Source organism: Sapajus apella, unplaced genomic scaffold (genome assembly GCF_009761245.1).
Source record: "Sapajus apella isolate SASKATOON/1434 unplaced genomic scaffold, GSC_monkey_1.0 scaffold45, whole genome shotgun sequence".
Taxonomy (NCBI): Eukaryota; Metazoa; Chordata; class Mammalia; order Primates; family Cebidae; genus Sapajus; species Sapajus apella.
The window spans coordinates 16,673,475-16,691,613 of record NW_022436985.1 but is presented as its reverse complement, the minus strand read 5'-3'; the positions used below and the strand labels follow the sequence as shown (position 1 = coordinate 16,691,613).

Sequence of the window (18,139 nt, the reverse complement as noted above, 5' to 3'; positions counted from 1 at the left end):
CAGATATTAGTTACATTGTATATTGTGATTGACAGAGGCATGAATCTGTCAACAATCAGCCTTGCAGGGTTTTCAGGGTTTTTTTTCCTCCTACTGAGAACAGCTTTATAAAAGCTTAAATTCTATATGTGACTCCTTTACTATTCCTTACCTCTTTTAAATTCCATAAAAGCCATCTGGGTTTCAATGAAATTGACCCCCCCAAAAAAGTTAAAGGACTTATTTGCCTTGAATTTTAATCTCTGAAATCTGAAGAAGTTTTCACAAAATGCATATCGTTGGAATCCAAGGTACATGTCGTAAAAGCATTATTCATAAAAAGACTTGACTAGTCTTGGACTAGAACCAACCATCTGGGTGATGCCTAAAATGAGTTTTTGAACACATTCCAATATGCCGTTTCCCCCTAGATGTTAAAATAGATAAAGTGCTTCTTAAGTACAGTTTTTAAAATGTGTTTTTGTAGTCTAGAGTGTTCAAGCAGAAAGTGTTTCACAGCCTGACTCAGAGGCTTGCCACCAAAAGGACCAACATACCCTTTCTCTGTTCCATTTCCTAATTATGCATCAGTGACTCCTTTATACTATGAAAACTCTGTAAGGGATTGTGATGTTAGTTGTAGAAAATCAAATGCTTCTTGAGTAAGGCAGCTTCGTTTTATAAGATATACTAAAAAGATTAAAATATGTAAATCAAATTTCACTTTACACATGCAAATCCAATTTCCTTTTATACATCTAAAGACTTTAAACCTTTCTCTGCCCCTTAATGCATCATGAGTTGGCTTAAGATTTTTCACCACAGAAAAAGGCTCTTGGTCTTTGTAAATTGTGCTCTAGCATCTTTTTCTTATTTATTTAATGTTAATAATATAGCTAAATTCTAATATCTTCTAATGAAATTTATTTTTTACTTCAAAATTTCTTACCACTTCCAAGCAGTCAATAATCTTGGTTAATTTATCTTCAGGTAAATTCTTCAGCAAGGATACACTTCAAATATAAAAAGAAACCTTCAATTATCTTCCTGAATTAAACTATAAATACACACATATATGTAAATTCTAAAATCTTTACATACATTTAAAAAATATAATGCACTTTGATTCTTCCAAAGTAAATGTCCAAATTACTGAAAACATAGCAATAACTGCATTTCACATACATTGGAAATTATAGATATGTAATCACAGACATGTGCCAAAGGCAAGTAAATGAAAATAGTAAGATACCAGACAGGAGAAAAAAAAATTACATTTTGTCTATTTGGTGAAAAAAAAATTTACATTTGTTGTCAGTTTTCAAAGTGAATTGCATTTGGAAATTTGTTGCTCTCTACATCTCAATATATCTTTTATTAGTTTATGCAAGGAGCTCTGCTTCCAGTGGAGAATCCAATTTTTGTCTAAATCCTTGTAATTAAATAAGGACTGAATCCGGGGGTGCAAAGGAACATGAAAATTGACATTGAAATGATCTCTGATTATTAGTCATACTGTACTGTCTTTGAAAATTAATGACAGCCAGAGGCATGGATGAACTTCAGAAACAGGCTAAATCAAGCTACAAGTAACATTATAAAGGACACCAAGGGAATGATCACTAAACTTCAGAATGCAGATACACCCAAGGAGAGGAGGAGGAAGAGACAGAAATAACATGGGGAAGTACATAAGAACTTCAACAACTGCTTTCTCTTCCTTAGGCTGGGCAGTAGCTTCACAGGTGTTCATTTTGTTGACATAACTTACATATGTACTATATATCACATAGAATATCACATACGTCATAATAAAAAATGTAAGTGGAAAAAAATAACATACTGTATATTATGAAACAAAGATGACTGTATTCCCCTAATGATATATCACCATAGATGAAATGGTAAAAGAGTCAGTCAGAACTTGTCATTAACACAGACTATCATAAAAGTTTTACTTCTGGTCCAAACAGGGATCTATAACACCAGTGAAAATTAACTGTTATAAACCTAGCACCTTTGGAGGTTGGTGGGAAAAGAGATACAAGAAAATATCTTTTCTCTCTCTCCTCTCTAGGAAGGCAAGAATCAGGTTTATCCTATTCCTACAATATTTAGTGTCTGCTAATAAGTATTAGTTAAATGAATGAAATAACAAAAGGAGGGAAGGAAAAAATAGTATTAATAGTAAATTATCTGAGCTTTTTTCACTAAGAACATGGTAGACTCCAAGGGAATTAACTGCTATGCATCTAAGTTACTGAGGTACAGAATAATTCATAAAATGAGTATGTTCTAAGTCCCTGTCATCATGACAAGTATAGTAATATTTTTAGCAAGTCAATTTGCTACAAATAATAGTAATTTGGGAGATGGTGTGACTATGCAAATAAGAAAGTCTCAGGTAAAGCAAATAAGGGTAATAAAATTAATTTTACTACTATTCTAAGCAAAGAATTTTTAGAAAGCTTGTCTTTCGGCTAACCACTTTCAAATTTCAAATGCCTTTCAAAGCCAACTGAGCAATTCAATGAATAGTTTCGGTTTTTTGCACATTTTTCTATGCTGTACACTGTGGCTTCATGAATACAAGGGCAAAAACTAGCAGCAGATATAAATAGGTGTATAATGCTAATGGAAATTAAATATAGTTTTTGGTATGCACAGGCATTCACTGAAAGCAACGTTACTTTGGTTTAGTCATGTGGAAAATGCTTACATGAGAGAAGCTATAGTAAAATAATTATTCTGATAAAACCAACATATTCACAATATGGCAATTCCACTGTCTGCACTTTCTCCCAATGTATTATTCTTACCTTCTGAGGAAGTTTCTGTATTGTTCATCTCTAGCTTGGGCTGTTCTCCTCATTATATTCTGGAATACCTCTCGATCTAGTGCCCACGTTTTAACATTGGTAATAGCTTTAGAAAAATCAAGAAAACAATAAAACATTTAGTACCGCATTGTGAAAGCATTCCAAAATATAAATCAATAAATTTGTTATATGTTCTTACAAAATGATATTTTTTGGAAAATGCATTATTTAAACATACAAATGAAGGAGACAGCAAAATAAATAGTGAGCAATTTTATAAATCATTTTGGACTTGAAATACACCATTATTTGGAAATGACTAGCAAAAAATGTCCTTTCTAATTGTGTTATAGTTAGAATGATATTCAAATTAGTTTGCAATTCCCAATTATCCACTAGATCATCAGGATGTACTCTAGAATTCCTGCTGTGATACAAGAGAAAGCCAGTCAATTTGTAGCATAATAAGAGAGTGATGTCACAAACAGATGATTGAAAGCTAAAGATATCTGTGTGTATGTGTGTTTTTTAATGTGTCTTTTTATGTTGTTCAGACACTATTGCTAAAGAAGCTGCATATTATTTAAGAATCTCTACAGTTACTTTTGTGTAAAATGCGTACAAATTACTTGAAAGAGACTATAAAAGAAAGTTTTTGAGACAATTTTTTTTTTTACAGGAAAGACTTAAAGGCAAGTATAAAATTTAAAAAGAAAGTGGGGCAGAAGTGGTGGCTCTTAAAAAGCTCGATGAAATTGTGGTTGTATAATTTTTTTAAAAAAAGAATAATCAATGTCTACAAAATAGGTTAAAACCCAAAGCTCTGGATTACCAAACTTTAAATTGGAATCATCGTGATATTCTTGTTAGAAATACAAGATCCCTGGGCTCCATTGCCAGAGACTCTGATTCAGGTTGGGAGTACAGCCCCAGAATCTACATTTTTATCAAATACCTCAGCAAAGCTAACACATATAACCCAGTCCCAAACACTGAAAAACGTCATATATATGTGTTTCCGAGATCATTTCAATGTCAATTCCCATGTTCCTTCTCACCCTCGGATTCAGTCCTTAATTACAAGGGTCTAGATTGCTGTAAAGTCAATAAAACAGAAATCTAAAGAAAAGCAAATAAAGTAATCCAATCCCAAAGTCATTCATGAAAATTCTAATTACTCTAATTCTTATTCCTTTTGATATATATACATTTTCATTGGTTTCATTAATTTTTCTGGCTTATAATATGGTCAGAATCTCATTAAGACTGGCTAGAAAGCAAACATTCTTGATGAGCCAAAGGCATAAGTCTCTATAGTAAAATGTGAAGTGGCAATTAAAGCAAAGATTGGAATCAGTCACCTTAAAGCCATTGTTTTTGGCAGAAAAAACCTTTTTATATTTATTTTTTATTTAATTTAAAGTTCTGGGATACATGTGCAGGGCATGCAGTTTTGTTTCATGGATAAATGTGTGCCATGGTGGTTTGCTGTACCTATGAACCCATCACCTAGGTATTTAGCCCCACATACATTAGCTATTTATCATGATGCCCTACCCCCCCACCCCTCCCCATCAGACTCCAGTGTGTGTTGTTCCCTTCCCTGTGTTCACGTGTTTTCATTGTTCAACTCCCACTTATACGTGAGAACACGCAATGTTTGGTTTTCTGTTCCTATGTTAGTTTGCTAAGGATAATGGCTTCCAGATCCATCCATGTCCCTGCAAAGAACATAATCTCTTTCTTTTTTATGGCTGTGTAGCATTCCATAATGTGTATGTACCACATTTTCTTTACCCAGTCTATTGCTGTCATTTGGGTTGATTTCATGTCTTTACTGTTGTAAACAGTTAAAAGTCATTTTATATTTTATACACAGGTATCCAGAAAAGTTCTCTTTATCTTAAATTATATAGGTAAATGCTTCCATATAAATCCCTTAATAGGCATAGCATTTATATTATAAGAACATATGGGGTAAAATAGGAGAAAAAAAGACTCTGGATCAGGGTGCAAATGTGACTGAACTAGATTAACTTTAACATGGCACAACAATTCGGAGATAGATCATTTCCTCTTTTATTACCTTTAACAGAGGCAGTCCTTGTACAGTTGTATAAAATGGCAAGCTCCCCAAATGTGGTCCACATAGGGATAGATGACAGCAACTTCTCCCCCTGGAACACCTCTAGTCGACCCTCTATCAAGTAGAATTTTAAAACACCCACACAAATAATCAAAATCCTTGTAGATACCATAAATTAGAAAAATAAAACAATCATAAAGTACACAAAGTATACAGGTAAGATATTTTATGGTTCTCATTATAATATACCAGTTAAAAGCACAGAATGAAACAACCTCTGCCACTTACTATTAGCTGGGTCATCTTGAGAAAGTTACTCTATCTGTCTGAAGTTCCTCATTGACAATGAGGACAATAATAATTATTATTATTATTATTTGACAGTGGTGAGAATGAAAAAAGTTAATATAGGTAAGTAATTTAGAACAATGACTAGTGCATAGTAAATGCTGTGTGTTGGCCATCATTAATATTATTATTTTACAATGTTCTTTTCCTGAAGCAGCGGATGGCAAGTGTTTTGTTTAAAATTCATTATAACCTATGAGAAACGTAATACATGAAACTATTTCTTTTTTATGAGGAGCTCAACAATCACTGTATGTCTTAAAAACACAGAGCAGTTACTCATACTGATGGAATGACAATCTGTCATAACCAGTAAGCAGATCAGCCCTGGAATCAGACTGCCTGGCTGTGTCCTAATTCAACTTGTTTTTGCCTATGTGACCTTGGGCGAGTTGCTTCGTAGCACCTCAATTGTTATCTAATCTCTCATTTATTTAAATGTAATACATAATAGTTACAAATGAAAATCACTAAGAAGAGCGTTTGGCACTTATCTTTACCTAGGCAAGGATTGGAGGAAGGGAGAGGCAGAACTGTGCAACCCCTTCACTATTTTTTTGCATGGGCAGCTTGACTCTTCTTTGGCTTTGAACAAATACAAACAAAACTTTAACCAACTAAAAGCATAAGCTAAAAAGATGTAAGTTCTCAGAAGAAAAAAAAATGGTGGGGCAATGTCTCCTTTCCGTAAAGAATTAGTCTTTCCTTTTCCTAATTCACCGCTAAGCAGCTCTGGGTCATCTCTGTCCATCCACTCATTCAGCAAAACTGATCTGACTACCTATGTTGTGCTGAAAACTGTTCCAAGTGTCAAAGCCATAGAGAGGACAAAAGAGAAAACATACTTAGTCTGATATAATTTATATTAGCAAGGAAAAAAAACACTCAGTTGTGGCTCTAAATCCTACAGGTTAGACATGCAATTTAAAATTTCTCATTATCTAAATTCTATTCTATCAAAGCCACTTAGTGGTAGTGTCCAGTTGATATCATGAATCTTAATGTATTTCAAGTTTTTTTTCTTGAAATTGGTTACAGCTCATGGTAGCTGAGCAATGCTGAAGGGTTATATGGAATACCAAAAGTTTAAGCTAAATTTGCTTTTACTATTTGCTATTCATGCTATGTTTCATAAAGGAAATATTTTTAATTATAAAATTAATTTGCTCAACCAGATAATTAAACCAGGCAATTCAGTCCTTAGGTGACACTGTAATTAATTCAAATAAGAAACCTTCCAATTTTCATTTCCATGTGTGCCATAGTCCTGATCTCAACAGCTGTTTTGATACTGACTTGTGTTCAACCTCTTCTCTCCCTGGGCCTTTCATCAGAACTACTTGGGAAGAGACAAGATAGGCTAACATCAGTATCTTATCCTCTCCTAGGAAGTTCCATAAATATTTGTTGACTTAATGACCCGTCTTCTCTTGCTGCAATACTCTAGTGTTGCTAAAACAGAAGTTAAAATGGCTAAGAGAAAAGTTGCAAGAGAGAAAATTTGTCCCTAAAAAATTGAAGGCTGGCTAAATTAAGACTATAACTCATTAGTTAAGTAGAATGATTATTTGTGAATGACTGCATAATTTTAAAGGTACCTACAAAGATATATATATGGCAGATGATAAATAATCATAAAATTAGCATGTTCAAATAATCAAAGTATATAAAAACAAATTTTATATACTATAAATAGAATAATACATATTTATTAATTTGTTTAGATAGACAACTTCTGCCTCACACTTAAGGCCCCAAAGGAACAAGAATAAAAGCATTATTTCGATTATCAGGAACTATACTGCAAAATAAAAAGCATACCTCCATTTATTACTCCTTCTGCGTAAGCCAGTTTTACCTTTTTTCCCTAAAACTCAAAAAGTTGTGCCAGAATGTGACAAAATGTTCTATAACTTTAATCCCTGTTAAGATAATTTTTTTTGCTTTGATGTATAAAAAAGAAAAACACTGAATAGTCATTTTAAGATCTATATATCACAAAAATAAATCCTTTGCCTATCTAATCATTACAATCTTCCCAACATGTAAGCATGTTAAAATTATAGATAAACCATTTAAATGATTCTAAAAACACCAGTTTTAATTGTAAGACGTGTCATTTGATTTGTGTGTTGGCCAAATGTACCTAAATTATGTTTTTAAATCATTGGTATAAAACTAAAAAATTTTCCAGAACCAAAATAATAATTGTTTTCTTTTTTTCCTGGTGTATTATCTTAAAATGTTAACTTAAACAGCAGTATTTTGAATAAAAACACTTTTTGAGTGAGTGGTATTGTGATTAGAAGGATTCTTCAGTCAAATTGCCCACATGTGCATTTTATCTCCACTGCTTATGAGCTGTGTGACATTACTCTCTCTGAGACATAGTTTATGTTAGTAACTTGGAAAAACCAGAACTTGCCTTACAGGGTTGGTGAGAAGATAAAATGAGATCTCTCTATCAAGTGTTCAACAGGATACCTGATACATAAAAATCATTCAGCACATATCAAGTATTACCATCATCATGATTAGATCAATAATCTTGCTACTTCATGAATTCAATATGTTACATTTTCTACAAATAGAGTAACTAGTTTCACATTTTTATAAATGTTTGCAAAAATCATAATAGGCAAAATATTTATAATAACTGGAAAAATCTGTGGAACCCACCTGCCAGCACAAAGATATGGTTTCCTGGTTCTCCCTGCTTAATAATGTAACTCCCTTGCTGATAGTTTCTCCCATACATGCATTCCACCATGTCTTTGATCTGCTGAGGATCCAGTCTTTTCAGGAACTGATTTTTATTAAGGGCATCTGTAATGAGCTTCTTCTCACTGGTATAATGGAAAGGAGATGTCAGTTAGAATGAATGAAAATCATGTTTTACTATTTAGATTCACTTTATTCTGATTCTTTATAATATTATCTACAAAATTTTAACTTTCTAGCAAGGACATTTTTTTCTAACCCCACCAAACACTTCACCCTTATAACTACCATAACTTACATGAAAAACCTATGAAAATATTTGGAATATTATTCTGGTAGTCATTATGACACCAACATTATTATCATGCTTAACTGCCATCACCAAAAATGTAGGATTTCTCAAGATCCATAGATGCACTACTAATGGACATGGACATATGATTTTTTAGATGGAAAGCAAATCTCATGGATATAAAGGAGTTGTATTTAAGAGATTACAACACAGTCTTCACTCATTGATGTATTCATGTATGCATAGAGCCTATAGTACTAGTTATTTATATTTTATTTAATCCTCATTACCATATTATGAGATAATTACTATACCTATTTTATGAAGAAGTAGACTAAGAAGTAAGAAGCAACTTATTTTTCATGGGATTTAAAACTAAGTAGGTCAGTCTGAAGTCTGGGCTGCTTCCATTCCATCCCATTTTCTCTTCTAAGGGAAAAAGCTTCTAAGAGAGAAAGCTCTTGGGCCTTGTAGGTTTGATCAGCCATAGGTGGTGATGGTGATAGTCTAGGTTTGACTAGGTTTTACTCTATATATGTGTGAACTAGACAGAACTAACATTTCCAATCTCACAGCCCCATTCATTCCTCAAATTCAAGTTCTACTTGATATTTTTATAACTCTCTGCTTTATTTTGAAAAAGACGTAGCTCAAAATAGTTACCCAATCTTCATTAACATAAATTTAAAATATTTTAATTAAAATTCTTTATATATAGATATCATGAAATTATTGCGCCAAAAGAAAAGATGCTTTATGGGCTATGTCAGAATCCACAATATATTTAATCTTGATCAAAAAACTCAGCATGATTTTGTAAATACTTTTTTTCTGTATTTTTCATTCAAACTCTCTCAATTACTGTTTGGAAATTGGTGATCTTTTTCAAACAAAAAGTAAGATTTAATGAAATTAAATCTTTCATGGCTCTATCCCTCAGATTAGGCTGCATGAAGAAAACAGTATGAATTCTTGTACAAAGAAATTTCTTCTTCCCTCCACTGACTCAAAGCTATTCAAATTCTTTGAGTGCCTCCATAAATTTCATCTAATCTATTACCAAACCTTATCAATTCTCTTTACAAAGTATCACTGTTATCCATTTTATTTCCAATTTTCAAGGATGCCACCACAGTCCAAGAACAAATATTAGGTCTGGACAACTTTCAAAGTTTCTTTTCTTGGATTTAAGCTTCTAGCTTATTTTCCTTAAATTCCATCTGTACTGTATTATCAGATTATTCTTGCTTAAAAAATAATCAAAAAATGAATTTCATGCTCATCCCATTCATTTTTATTCACTAAAGTCAACTCACTTAATATATATTGAGAACATATCTTTTCTAGGTATTCCTCTTAGTACAACTAGTAGAACTGAACAATATCAAGAAGCTCCAGCTTTCACAGACTTTATATGTTAGTATAATATTCCAGTCAGTGTTTCCTCAATGCCCACACATCCCAATTTTCCAAAGTATGTTCCAAGAAACACTGTTTCTCTAAAAGCAAAGTATGCTAAGTTTAAGCAACTTTGGAAATTTACAATGCACACTTTAAAGACTCAAAGAGGTCGGATCCAAGATGGCCGTTTAGGAACAGCTCAGGATTGCAGCTCCCAGTGAAAGCGCAGAGGGTGAGTGACGCCGCGTTTTTATTGCCCACAGACTAGGAAATTCCCCTGCGAAGGAGCTCCACGGTCGCCAGCGCGGCTGTTTCGGCCAGCACGGCTGTGCCGGCTGGCACCGCTGCTTTGCCCCGCAGCTGCTTTGTCAGCGCCCCGGAGCCGCGGTTCTCCATACAAAATACACCGGTCGGGGTGCCCTTTTGGCTGGCGATTGGAGCCACGGGAAGTCGCCCATTCGCCGGTTCAAAAAGGGGACTGAGCAGAGAACCAGGACAGTAGATTCCAGAGCGAAAAAAAAAAAAAAAAAGCGCCACAAACCTCAGTGCCGCTGTTTAAGCCAGCGCAGTGAGTGGCCGCAGGGGAAAACAAACAGACCCCGGCGCCTCTTCAACAGGCGACTGGAACACCAACTTAAAAAAGGCTCTGAGGCAGGGAACCAGGCGATCAGGCTCGGCTGGCCCCACCCCCACAAAAGAACAGCAACCAGAAACTCTGGATTGAGAGTTGCACAGCAAGCGCAACTGAACCAGGGACGGTCCCGCTCTGTGGGGGAGGGGTGTCCGCCATTACCGAGGCAGCCCGCCATTGCTGAGGCAGCCCGCCGTTGCCAAGGCAACCCACCACAGCAAAGAGACTCTGCCTCAACAGAGGCGGGCCACCATCGCCAAAGCAGTTCTAACTACACCCATATAAACAGGACTGCAGGGAAGTTCACTCGTCAGCGGGGCGGAGCCCACAGCAGCTCAGCAAAGCTGCTATAGGCCGACAGTGACTAGGCTGCCTCCTTGCTGGGCTGGGCAGGTCTGAAGGAAAAAAAAAAAAAAAAAAGAAGGCAGCAGCATAACAGAAACTCATAAATAAAGCCCTAAGTCCCTGGGACACAGCACCTGGGAACAAAAAGCAGTTTATGAGTTCTGCTACAGCAGACCTAAAAGTACCTGCCCAGCAGCTCTGAATGAACAACAACAGAGCTCACAGCTCACCATTTGAGCTCCTATAAAGAAGAGACCGTCTCCTCAAGCAGCTCCCTGACCCCTATATATCCAAAAAGACACCTCATAAAAGAGAGATCAGATTGACACTAGGCGGGTATCCGTCTGGGACAAAGATAGCAGAAGAAGAAAACTGGTAACAACCCTGGCTGTTCAGCAGCTGCTGCAGGTGAACCCCAGGCAAGCAGGGCCTGGAGTGAACCTCAGCAGTCCTACAGCAGAGGGGCCAGACTGTCAGAAGGAAAACGAAGAAACAGAAATAACCTCATCATCAACAAACAGAACGTCAATCTGAAAGATTTGAGACCCAATCTGAAAGCCAGCAACTACAAAGTCGACAGGTGGATAAATCCTTAAAGATGGGAAGAAACCAGCGCAAAAAGGATGAAAACACCCGAAACCAGAACAGCTCTCCTCCTAAAAGGGATCACAACTCCTCACCAGCAAGGGAACAAGGTTGGAGGGAGAACGAGTGTGATGAAATGACAGAACCAGACTTCAGAAGGTGGGTAGTAAGAAACTTCTGTGAACTTAAAGAACATGTTCTAACCAAATGCAAAGAAACTAAGAACCTTGAAAAAAGATTTGATGAAATGCTAACGAGAATGGACAAAATAGAAAGGAATATAAGTGAATTGATGGAGCTGAAAAACGCAACACGAGAACTTCGTGAAGCATGCACAAGTATCAACAGCCGAATTGACCAAGCAGAAGAAAGGATATCAGAGGTCGAAGATCAACTCAATGAAATAAAACGGGAAGGCTAGACTGGAGAAAAAAGGGTAAAAAGGAATGAACAAAGTCTCCAAGAAATGTGGGACTATGTGAAAAGACCTAATCTACGTTTGATAGGCGTACCCGAATGCGACAAAGAGAATGAATCCAAGCTGGAAAATACTCTTCAGGATATTATCCAGGAAAACTTCCCCAACCTAGCAAGGCAGGCAAACATTCAAGCCCAGGAAATACAGAGAACACCACAAAGATATTCGTCAAGAAGAGCAACCCCAAAGCACATAATCGTCAGATTCACCAGGGTCGAAATGAAGGAGAAAATACTAAGGGCAGCCAGAGAGAAAGGTCGGGTTACCCATAAAGGGAAGCCCATCAGACTCACAGCAGATCTCTCAGCAGAAACCCTACAACCCGGAAGAGAGTGGCGGCCAACATTCAACATCCTTAAAGAAAAGAACTTTCAACCCAGAATCTCCTATCCAGCCAAACTAAGCTTCATAAGTGAAGGAAAAATAAAATCCTTTGTGAACATGCAAGTACTCAGAGATTTCGTCACCACCAGGCCAGCTCTACAAGAGCTTCTGAAAGAGGCTCTACACATATAAAGGAACAACAAGTACCAGCTCAACTAAAGGACAAAACACCTAGATAGCACCAAAATGGCAGTATCAAATTCACACATAACAATATTAACCCTAAATGTAAATGGACTAAATGCCCCAATCAAAAGACACAGACTGGCAAATTGGATAAAAAGACAAAACCCATCGGTGTGCTGTATCCAGGAAACCCATCTCACATGCAAGGATACACAAAGGCTCAAAATAAAGGGATAGAGGAAGATTTACCAAGCACATGGAGAGCAAAAAAAAGCAGGAGTTGCAATTCTCATCTCTGATAAATTAGACTTTAAAGCAACAAAGATCATAAGAGACAAAGAGGGACATTACATAATGGTAAAAGGATCAATGCAACAAGAAGAGCTAAAGATTCTAAATATATACGCACCCAATACAGGAGCACCCAGATATATAAGGCAAGTTCTTAATGACTTACAAAGAGACTTAGACTCCCACACAATTATAGTGTGAGACTTTAACACCCCATTGTCAACATTAGACAGATCAACCAGACCGAAAATTAACAAGGATATCCACGACTTGAACTCAGACCTGGACCAAGCAAACCTAATAGACATTTACAGAACTCTCCACCCCAAATCCACAGAATATACATTCTTCTCAGCACCACATCACACCTACTCTAAAATTGACCACATAATTGGGAGTAAATCACTCCTCAGCAAATGCAAAAGAACGGAAATCGTAACAAACAGTCTCTCAGACCACAGTGCAATCAAGTTAGAACTCAGAATTCAAAAACTAAGCCAGAACCGCACAGCTTCATGGAAACTGAACAACTTGCTCTTGAATGTTGACTGGATAAACACTGAAATGAAGACAGAAATAAAGATGTTCTTCGAAACCAACGAGAATGAAGACACAACATACCAGAATCTCTGGGACACATGTAAAGCAGTCTCCAGAGGAAAATATATAGCAATAAGTGCCCACATGAGAAGGAAGGAGAGATCAAAATTTGACACCCTATTGTCAAAACTGAAAAAGCGAGAGGAGCAAGATCAAAAAAACTCAAAGCCAAGCAGAAGACAAGAAATAGCTAAGATCAGAGCAGGACTGAAGGAGATAGAGACACAAAAAACCCTTCAAAAAATCAATAAATCCAGGAGCTGGTTTTTTGAAAAGATCAACAAAATAAACAGACCACTAGCCAGATTAATAAAAAAGAAAAGAGAGGAAAACCAAATTGATGCAATAAAAAACGATCAAGGGGATATGACCACAGATTCCACAGAAATTCAAACCATCATCAGAGATTATTACAAACAACTCTATGCACACAAACTAATAAACCTGGAAGAAATGGATAAATTCCTGGACACTTGCCTCCTGCCAAGCTTAAACCAGGAAGAAGCCAAAACCCTGAACAGACCCATAACAAGGTCTGAAGTTGAGGCAGCAATTAAGAGCTTACCACCCAAAAAAAGCCCAGGTCCAGATGGGTTCACAGCCGAATTCTACCAGACATATAAAGAGGAGCTGGTACCATTTCTTCTGAAACTATTCCAAATAATCCAAAAAGAGGGAATTCTTCCCAAATCATTTTATGAAACCAACATCATTCTGATTCCAAAACCCGGCAGAGACTCAACAAGAAAAGAAAACTTCAGGCCAATATCCATGATGAACATAGATGCAAAAATCTTCAATAAAAACCTGACAAGCCGATTGCAACAGCACATCAAAAAGCTTATCCACCATGATCAAGCAGGCTTCATCCCAGGGATGCAAGGCTGGTTCGACATACGCAAGTCTATAAACGTAATTCACCACATAAACAGAACCAAAGACAAAAACCACATGATTATCTCAATTGATGCAGAGAAGGCCTTTGACAAAATTCAACAGCCCTTTATGCTAAAAACCCTCAATAAGCTAGGTATTGACGGAACGTATCTCAAAATAATAAAAGCTATTTATGACAAACCAACAGCTAATATCGTACTGAATGGGCAAAAACTGGAAGCATTCCTCTTGAAATGTGGCACCAGACAAGGATGTCCGCTCTCACCACTGCTATTCAATATAGTATTAGAAGTTCTAGCCAGAGCAATCAGGCAAGAAAAAGAAATAAAGGGCATTCAAATAGGAAAGGAGGAAGTCAAATTGTCTCTATTTGCAGACAACATGATTGTATATCTAGAAGACCCCATCGTCTCAGCCCCAAAGCTCCTCAAACTGAGAAGCAAGTTCAGCAAAGTCTCAGGATACAAAATCAATGTGCAAAAATCACATGCATTCCTATACACCAGTAACAGACTTAAAGAGAGCCAAATCAAGAACAAACTTCCATTCACAATTGCCACAAAGAGAATAAAATACCTAGGAATACAACTAACAAGGAATGTAAAGGACCTCTTCAAGGAGAACTACAAGCCACTGCTCAACGAAATAAGAGAGGACACAAACAGATGGAGAAACATTCCATGTTCATGGCTAGGAAGAATCAATATCGTGAAAATGGCCATACTGCCCAAAGTAATTTACAGATTCAATGCTATCCCCATCAAGCTACCAATGACCTTCTTTGCAGAACTGGAAAAAACCACCTTAAACTTCATATGGAACCAAAAGAGAGCCCGCATAGCCCAGTCAATTCTAAGCAAAATGAACAAAGCGGGGGGCACCACACTACCAGACTTCAAACTATACTACAAGTCAACAGTAATCAAAACAGCATGGTACTGGTACCAAAACAGAGATACAGACCAATGGAACAGAACAGAGGTCTCGGAGGCAACACAACATATCTACAACCATCTGATCTTTGACAAACCAGACAAAAACAAGCAATGGGGAAAGGATTCCCTGTTCAATAAATGGTGTTGGGAAAGCTGGCTAGCCATGTGCAGAAAGCAGAAACTGGACCCCTTCCTGACACCTTACACTAAAATTAACTCCAGATGGATTAAAGACTTAAACATAAGACCTAACACCATAAAAACCCTAGAAGAAAATCTAGGCAAAACCATTCAGGACGTAGGTGTAGGCAAGGACTTCATGACCAAAACGCCAAAAGCATTGACAACAAAAGCCAAAATAGACAAATGGGACCTAATCAAACTCCACAGCTTCTGCACAGCAAAAGAAAACAGTCATTAGAGCGAATTGACAACCAACAGATTGGGAAAAAATTTTTGCAGTTTACCCATATGACAAAGGGCTGATATCCAGAATTTACAAAGAACTAAAACAGATTTACAAGAAAAAAACTAACAAGCCCATTCAAAAGTGGGCAAAAGATATGAACAGACACTTTACAAAAGAAGACATACGTGAGGCCAACAAACATATGAAAAAATGCTCATCATCACTGGTCATCAGAGAAATGCAAATCAAAACTACATTGAGATACCATCTCACGCCAGTTAGAATGGCGATCATTAAAAAATCTGGAGACAACAGATGCTGGAGAGGATGTGGAGAAATAGGAACACTTTTGCACTGTTGGTGGGAGTGTAAATTAGTTCAACCATTGTGGAAGACAGTGTGGCGATTCCTCAAGGACCTAGAAATAGAAATTCCATTTGACCCAGCAATCCCATTACTGGGTATATATCCAAAGGATTACAAATTGTTCTACTATAAGGACACGTGCACATGAATGTTCATTGCAGCACTGTTTACAATAGCAAAGACCTGGAACCAACCCAAATGCCCATCGACGATAGACTGGATAGGGAAAATGTGGCACATATACACCATGGAATATTATGCAGCCATCAAAAACGATGAGTTTGGGTCCTTTGTAGGGACATGGATGAACCTGGAAACCATTATTCTCAGCAAACTGACAGAAGAGCAGAAGATCAAATACCACATGTTCTCACTCATAGGCGGGTGTTGAACAATGAGAACACATGGACACAGGGAGGGGAGCACTACACACTGGGTCAGTTGGGGGGAAATAGGGGAGGGACGGTGGGGGGTGGGAAGCTGGGGAGAGATAGCAGGGGGAGAAATGCCAGATGTCTGTGATGGGGAGGAAGGCAGCAAATCACACTGCCACGTGTGTTCCTATGCAACAATTTTGCATGTTCTTCACATGTACCCCAAAACCTAAAATGCAATAAAATAAATAAATGGGGGAAAAAAAAAACCGCACCCGCACATTAAAAAAAAAAAAGATTCAAAGAAGTCTTGCAGTAAACAAATCTCTTTACCAGTATTTTGCAAGCTTCAGTGTCTTTTTTATTTATTTCTTTTTTGGTTTAACTTCTGCCAACATTTCATGGAAGTACTCAAAAGGACTCTTTTGCCCATAGAAAAAAAACAATATCCTACAAGCCAGTATTCACCATATTCTACAACATGGCTCCACTCTATCTATCCATTACTTAGTCCCTCAAGCAAATTTTCTATTATAGATAAGCTGGTGTTCTTAACTTTGAACTTTACCTTAAGAAATGGAACATGTTTGCTTTTTTGACTTAACTTACTTTTAACCCCTCAACGTTTCCAAACCTTATACATCCACCAAGAAACCCCTCATAATTTTAAATGGATGCTGTAGCTTATATAATCCTTTATTTTTCTTTGAACTCCTAGAGTACTTATATTCACATCTGTTCTCTTTTTAAAATGTCGTCAAGCACTTACTTAGGACATAAAAATTAAACATGATCCATGGCCTCAAAAAGTTCCCAGACTTTTATAACTTAGTGTGTAAATATACTGTAATAGTCTTTAATTAGTAAAATTATCTCTATGAATTTTTCTCAAAAGATTATAAATTTTTGAAGAATTATCTTTTCTTGAGCTTTCTGTTTAAAGGCAGCATGCAGCAGTGATTAAAAACATAAACATAACTTCCACAAAACAACCAAAAGGTGATTACATAGAAAATATGTTGAAAGTATTGAAGATCTATCAACATAGCAACAACTTACAGTCATGATCTACAAGAGAACATGAGGCTGACATTCTCCTCTGCATTTCCTTCAAGGCATTTGCTGCTTTGCAGGCAGCTGCTTAACACAGTCTTGGCTATCTCAAGGAAAAAATTTAGTGTTCAAAGCACACCATGAAGTGGGATGATAGGATGGTTAGTTCTTACTCCTAGGATGCAGCCCTTCAGATGTCCCATCTGAAATCTTGGGTGTTTACCAGAATCCCAGGTAAACCAGAATCTCAGGTAAACACCCAGGATTTCACTCAGGAGACTGAGGCAGGAGAATCACTTGAACGCAGGAGGCGAGGTTGCAGTAAGCTAGGATCATTCCACTGGGACATCTGAAGGGCTGCAGCCTAGGTGTAAGACCTAAGCAAAACAGGCTAGCTTTCAAAAACACTGAAAACAGCTACCAAATAAACAAAACACTAGTTTGGTTACAGCTATCAGCCACTAGCCTAACTGCCTGCCAGAAGTAAAAGTAAGTATTCTCCATAGGAAGTTCACAAAATCTAGACACCCAAAGTTTCTCCAGCTTTTCTAATAAGAAATATCTGTCATGACATTAGAAGTTACCAGGTATACTAAGAGAAAAGGCCAAATGACTAAGGACAAAGAGAAAAAAGACAATAGAAACAGAACCATAGTAGATCAGTACATTGCAGCTATCAGATGCAGACTTTAACTATAAGCACTATGCTTTAAGGACAAACAGAGATGTCAGTAAAAACATATATCTTTAAAGAAATCAAACGGAAATTCTAAAACTGAAAAACACAATATCTGAGGCTTGAAACTCAAAAGATCAGTTTAAAATCTGATAAAATGCAGCTGAAAATAATTATAAACTAAATACTAAGAGGTAGAATATAGAAGATTAGAGAGAATCTAGGATGGAAAACAAAGCAAAATACAAAAGTAAAAATCAAAACATAAGATATCTGTGAGGCATAATGGAGAAGTTGAACATATGTATAATCTGGGACACTGAAGAAAGAGAAATAATTGAGC

At 36.7% G+C, this 18,139-nt stretch overlaps 1 protein-coding gene across 2 annotated transcripts in view; it reads right to left on the bottom strand.

The window, feature by feature from the left end:
• PRKG2 (protein kinase cGMP-dependent 2) overlaps window positions 1-18,139 on the bottom strand; it is a 121,079-nt gene that overhangs the window by 71,555 nt on the left and 31,385 nt on the right. For both annotated transcript variants that reach the window (XM_032239808.1, XM_032239809.1), the window contains exons 3-6: window positions 7,912-8,078; window positions 4,885-4,998; window positions 2,799-2,904; window positions 929-992 (exon numbers count right to left, since the gene is read on the bottom strand). In XM_032239808.1, the coding sequence (XP_032095699.1) occupies window positions 929-992; window positions 2,799-2,904; window positions 4,885-4,998; window positions 7,912-8,078 (451 nt within the window). The remainder of the gene's footprint in view (window positions 1-928; window positions 993-2,798; window positions 2,905-4,884; window positions 4,999-7,911; window positions 8,079-18,139) is intronic.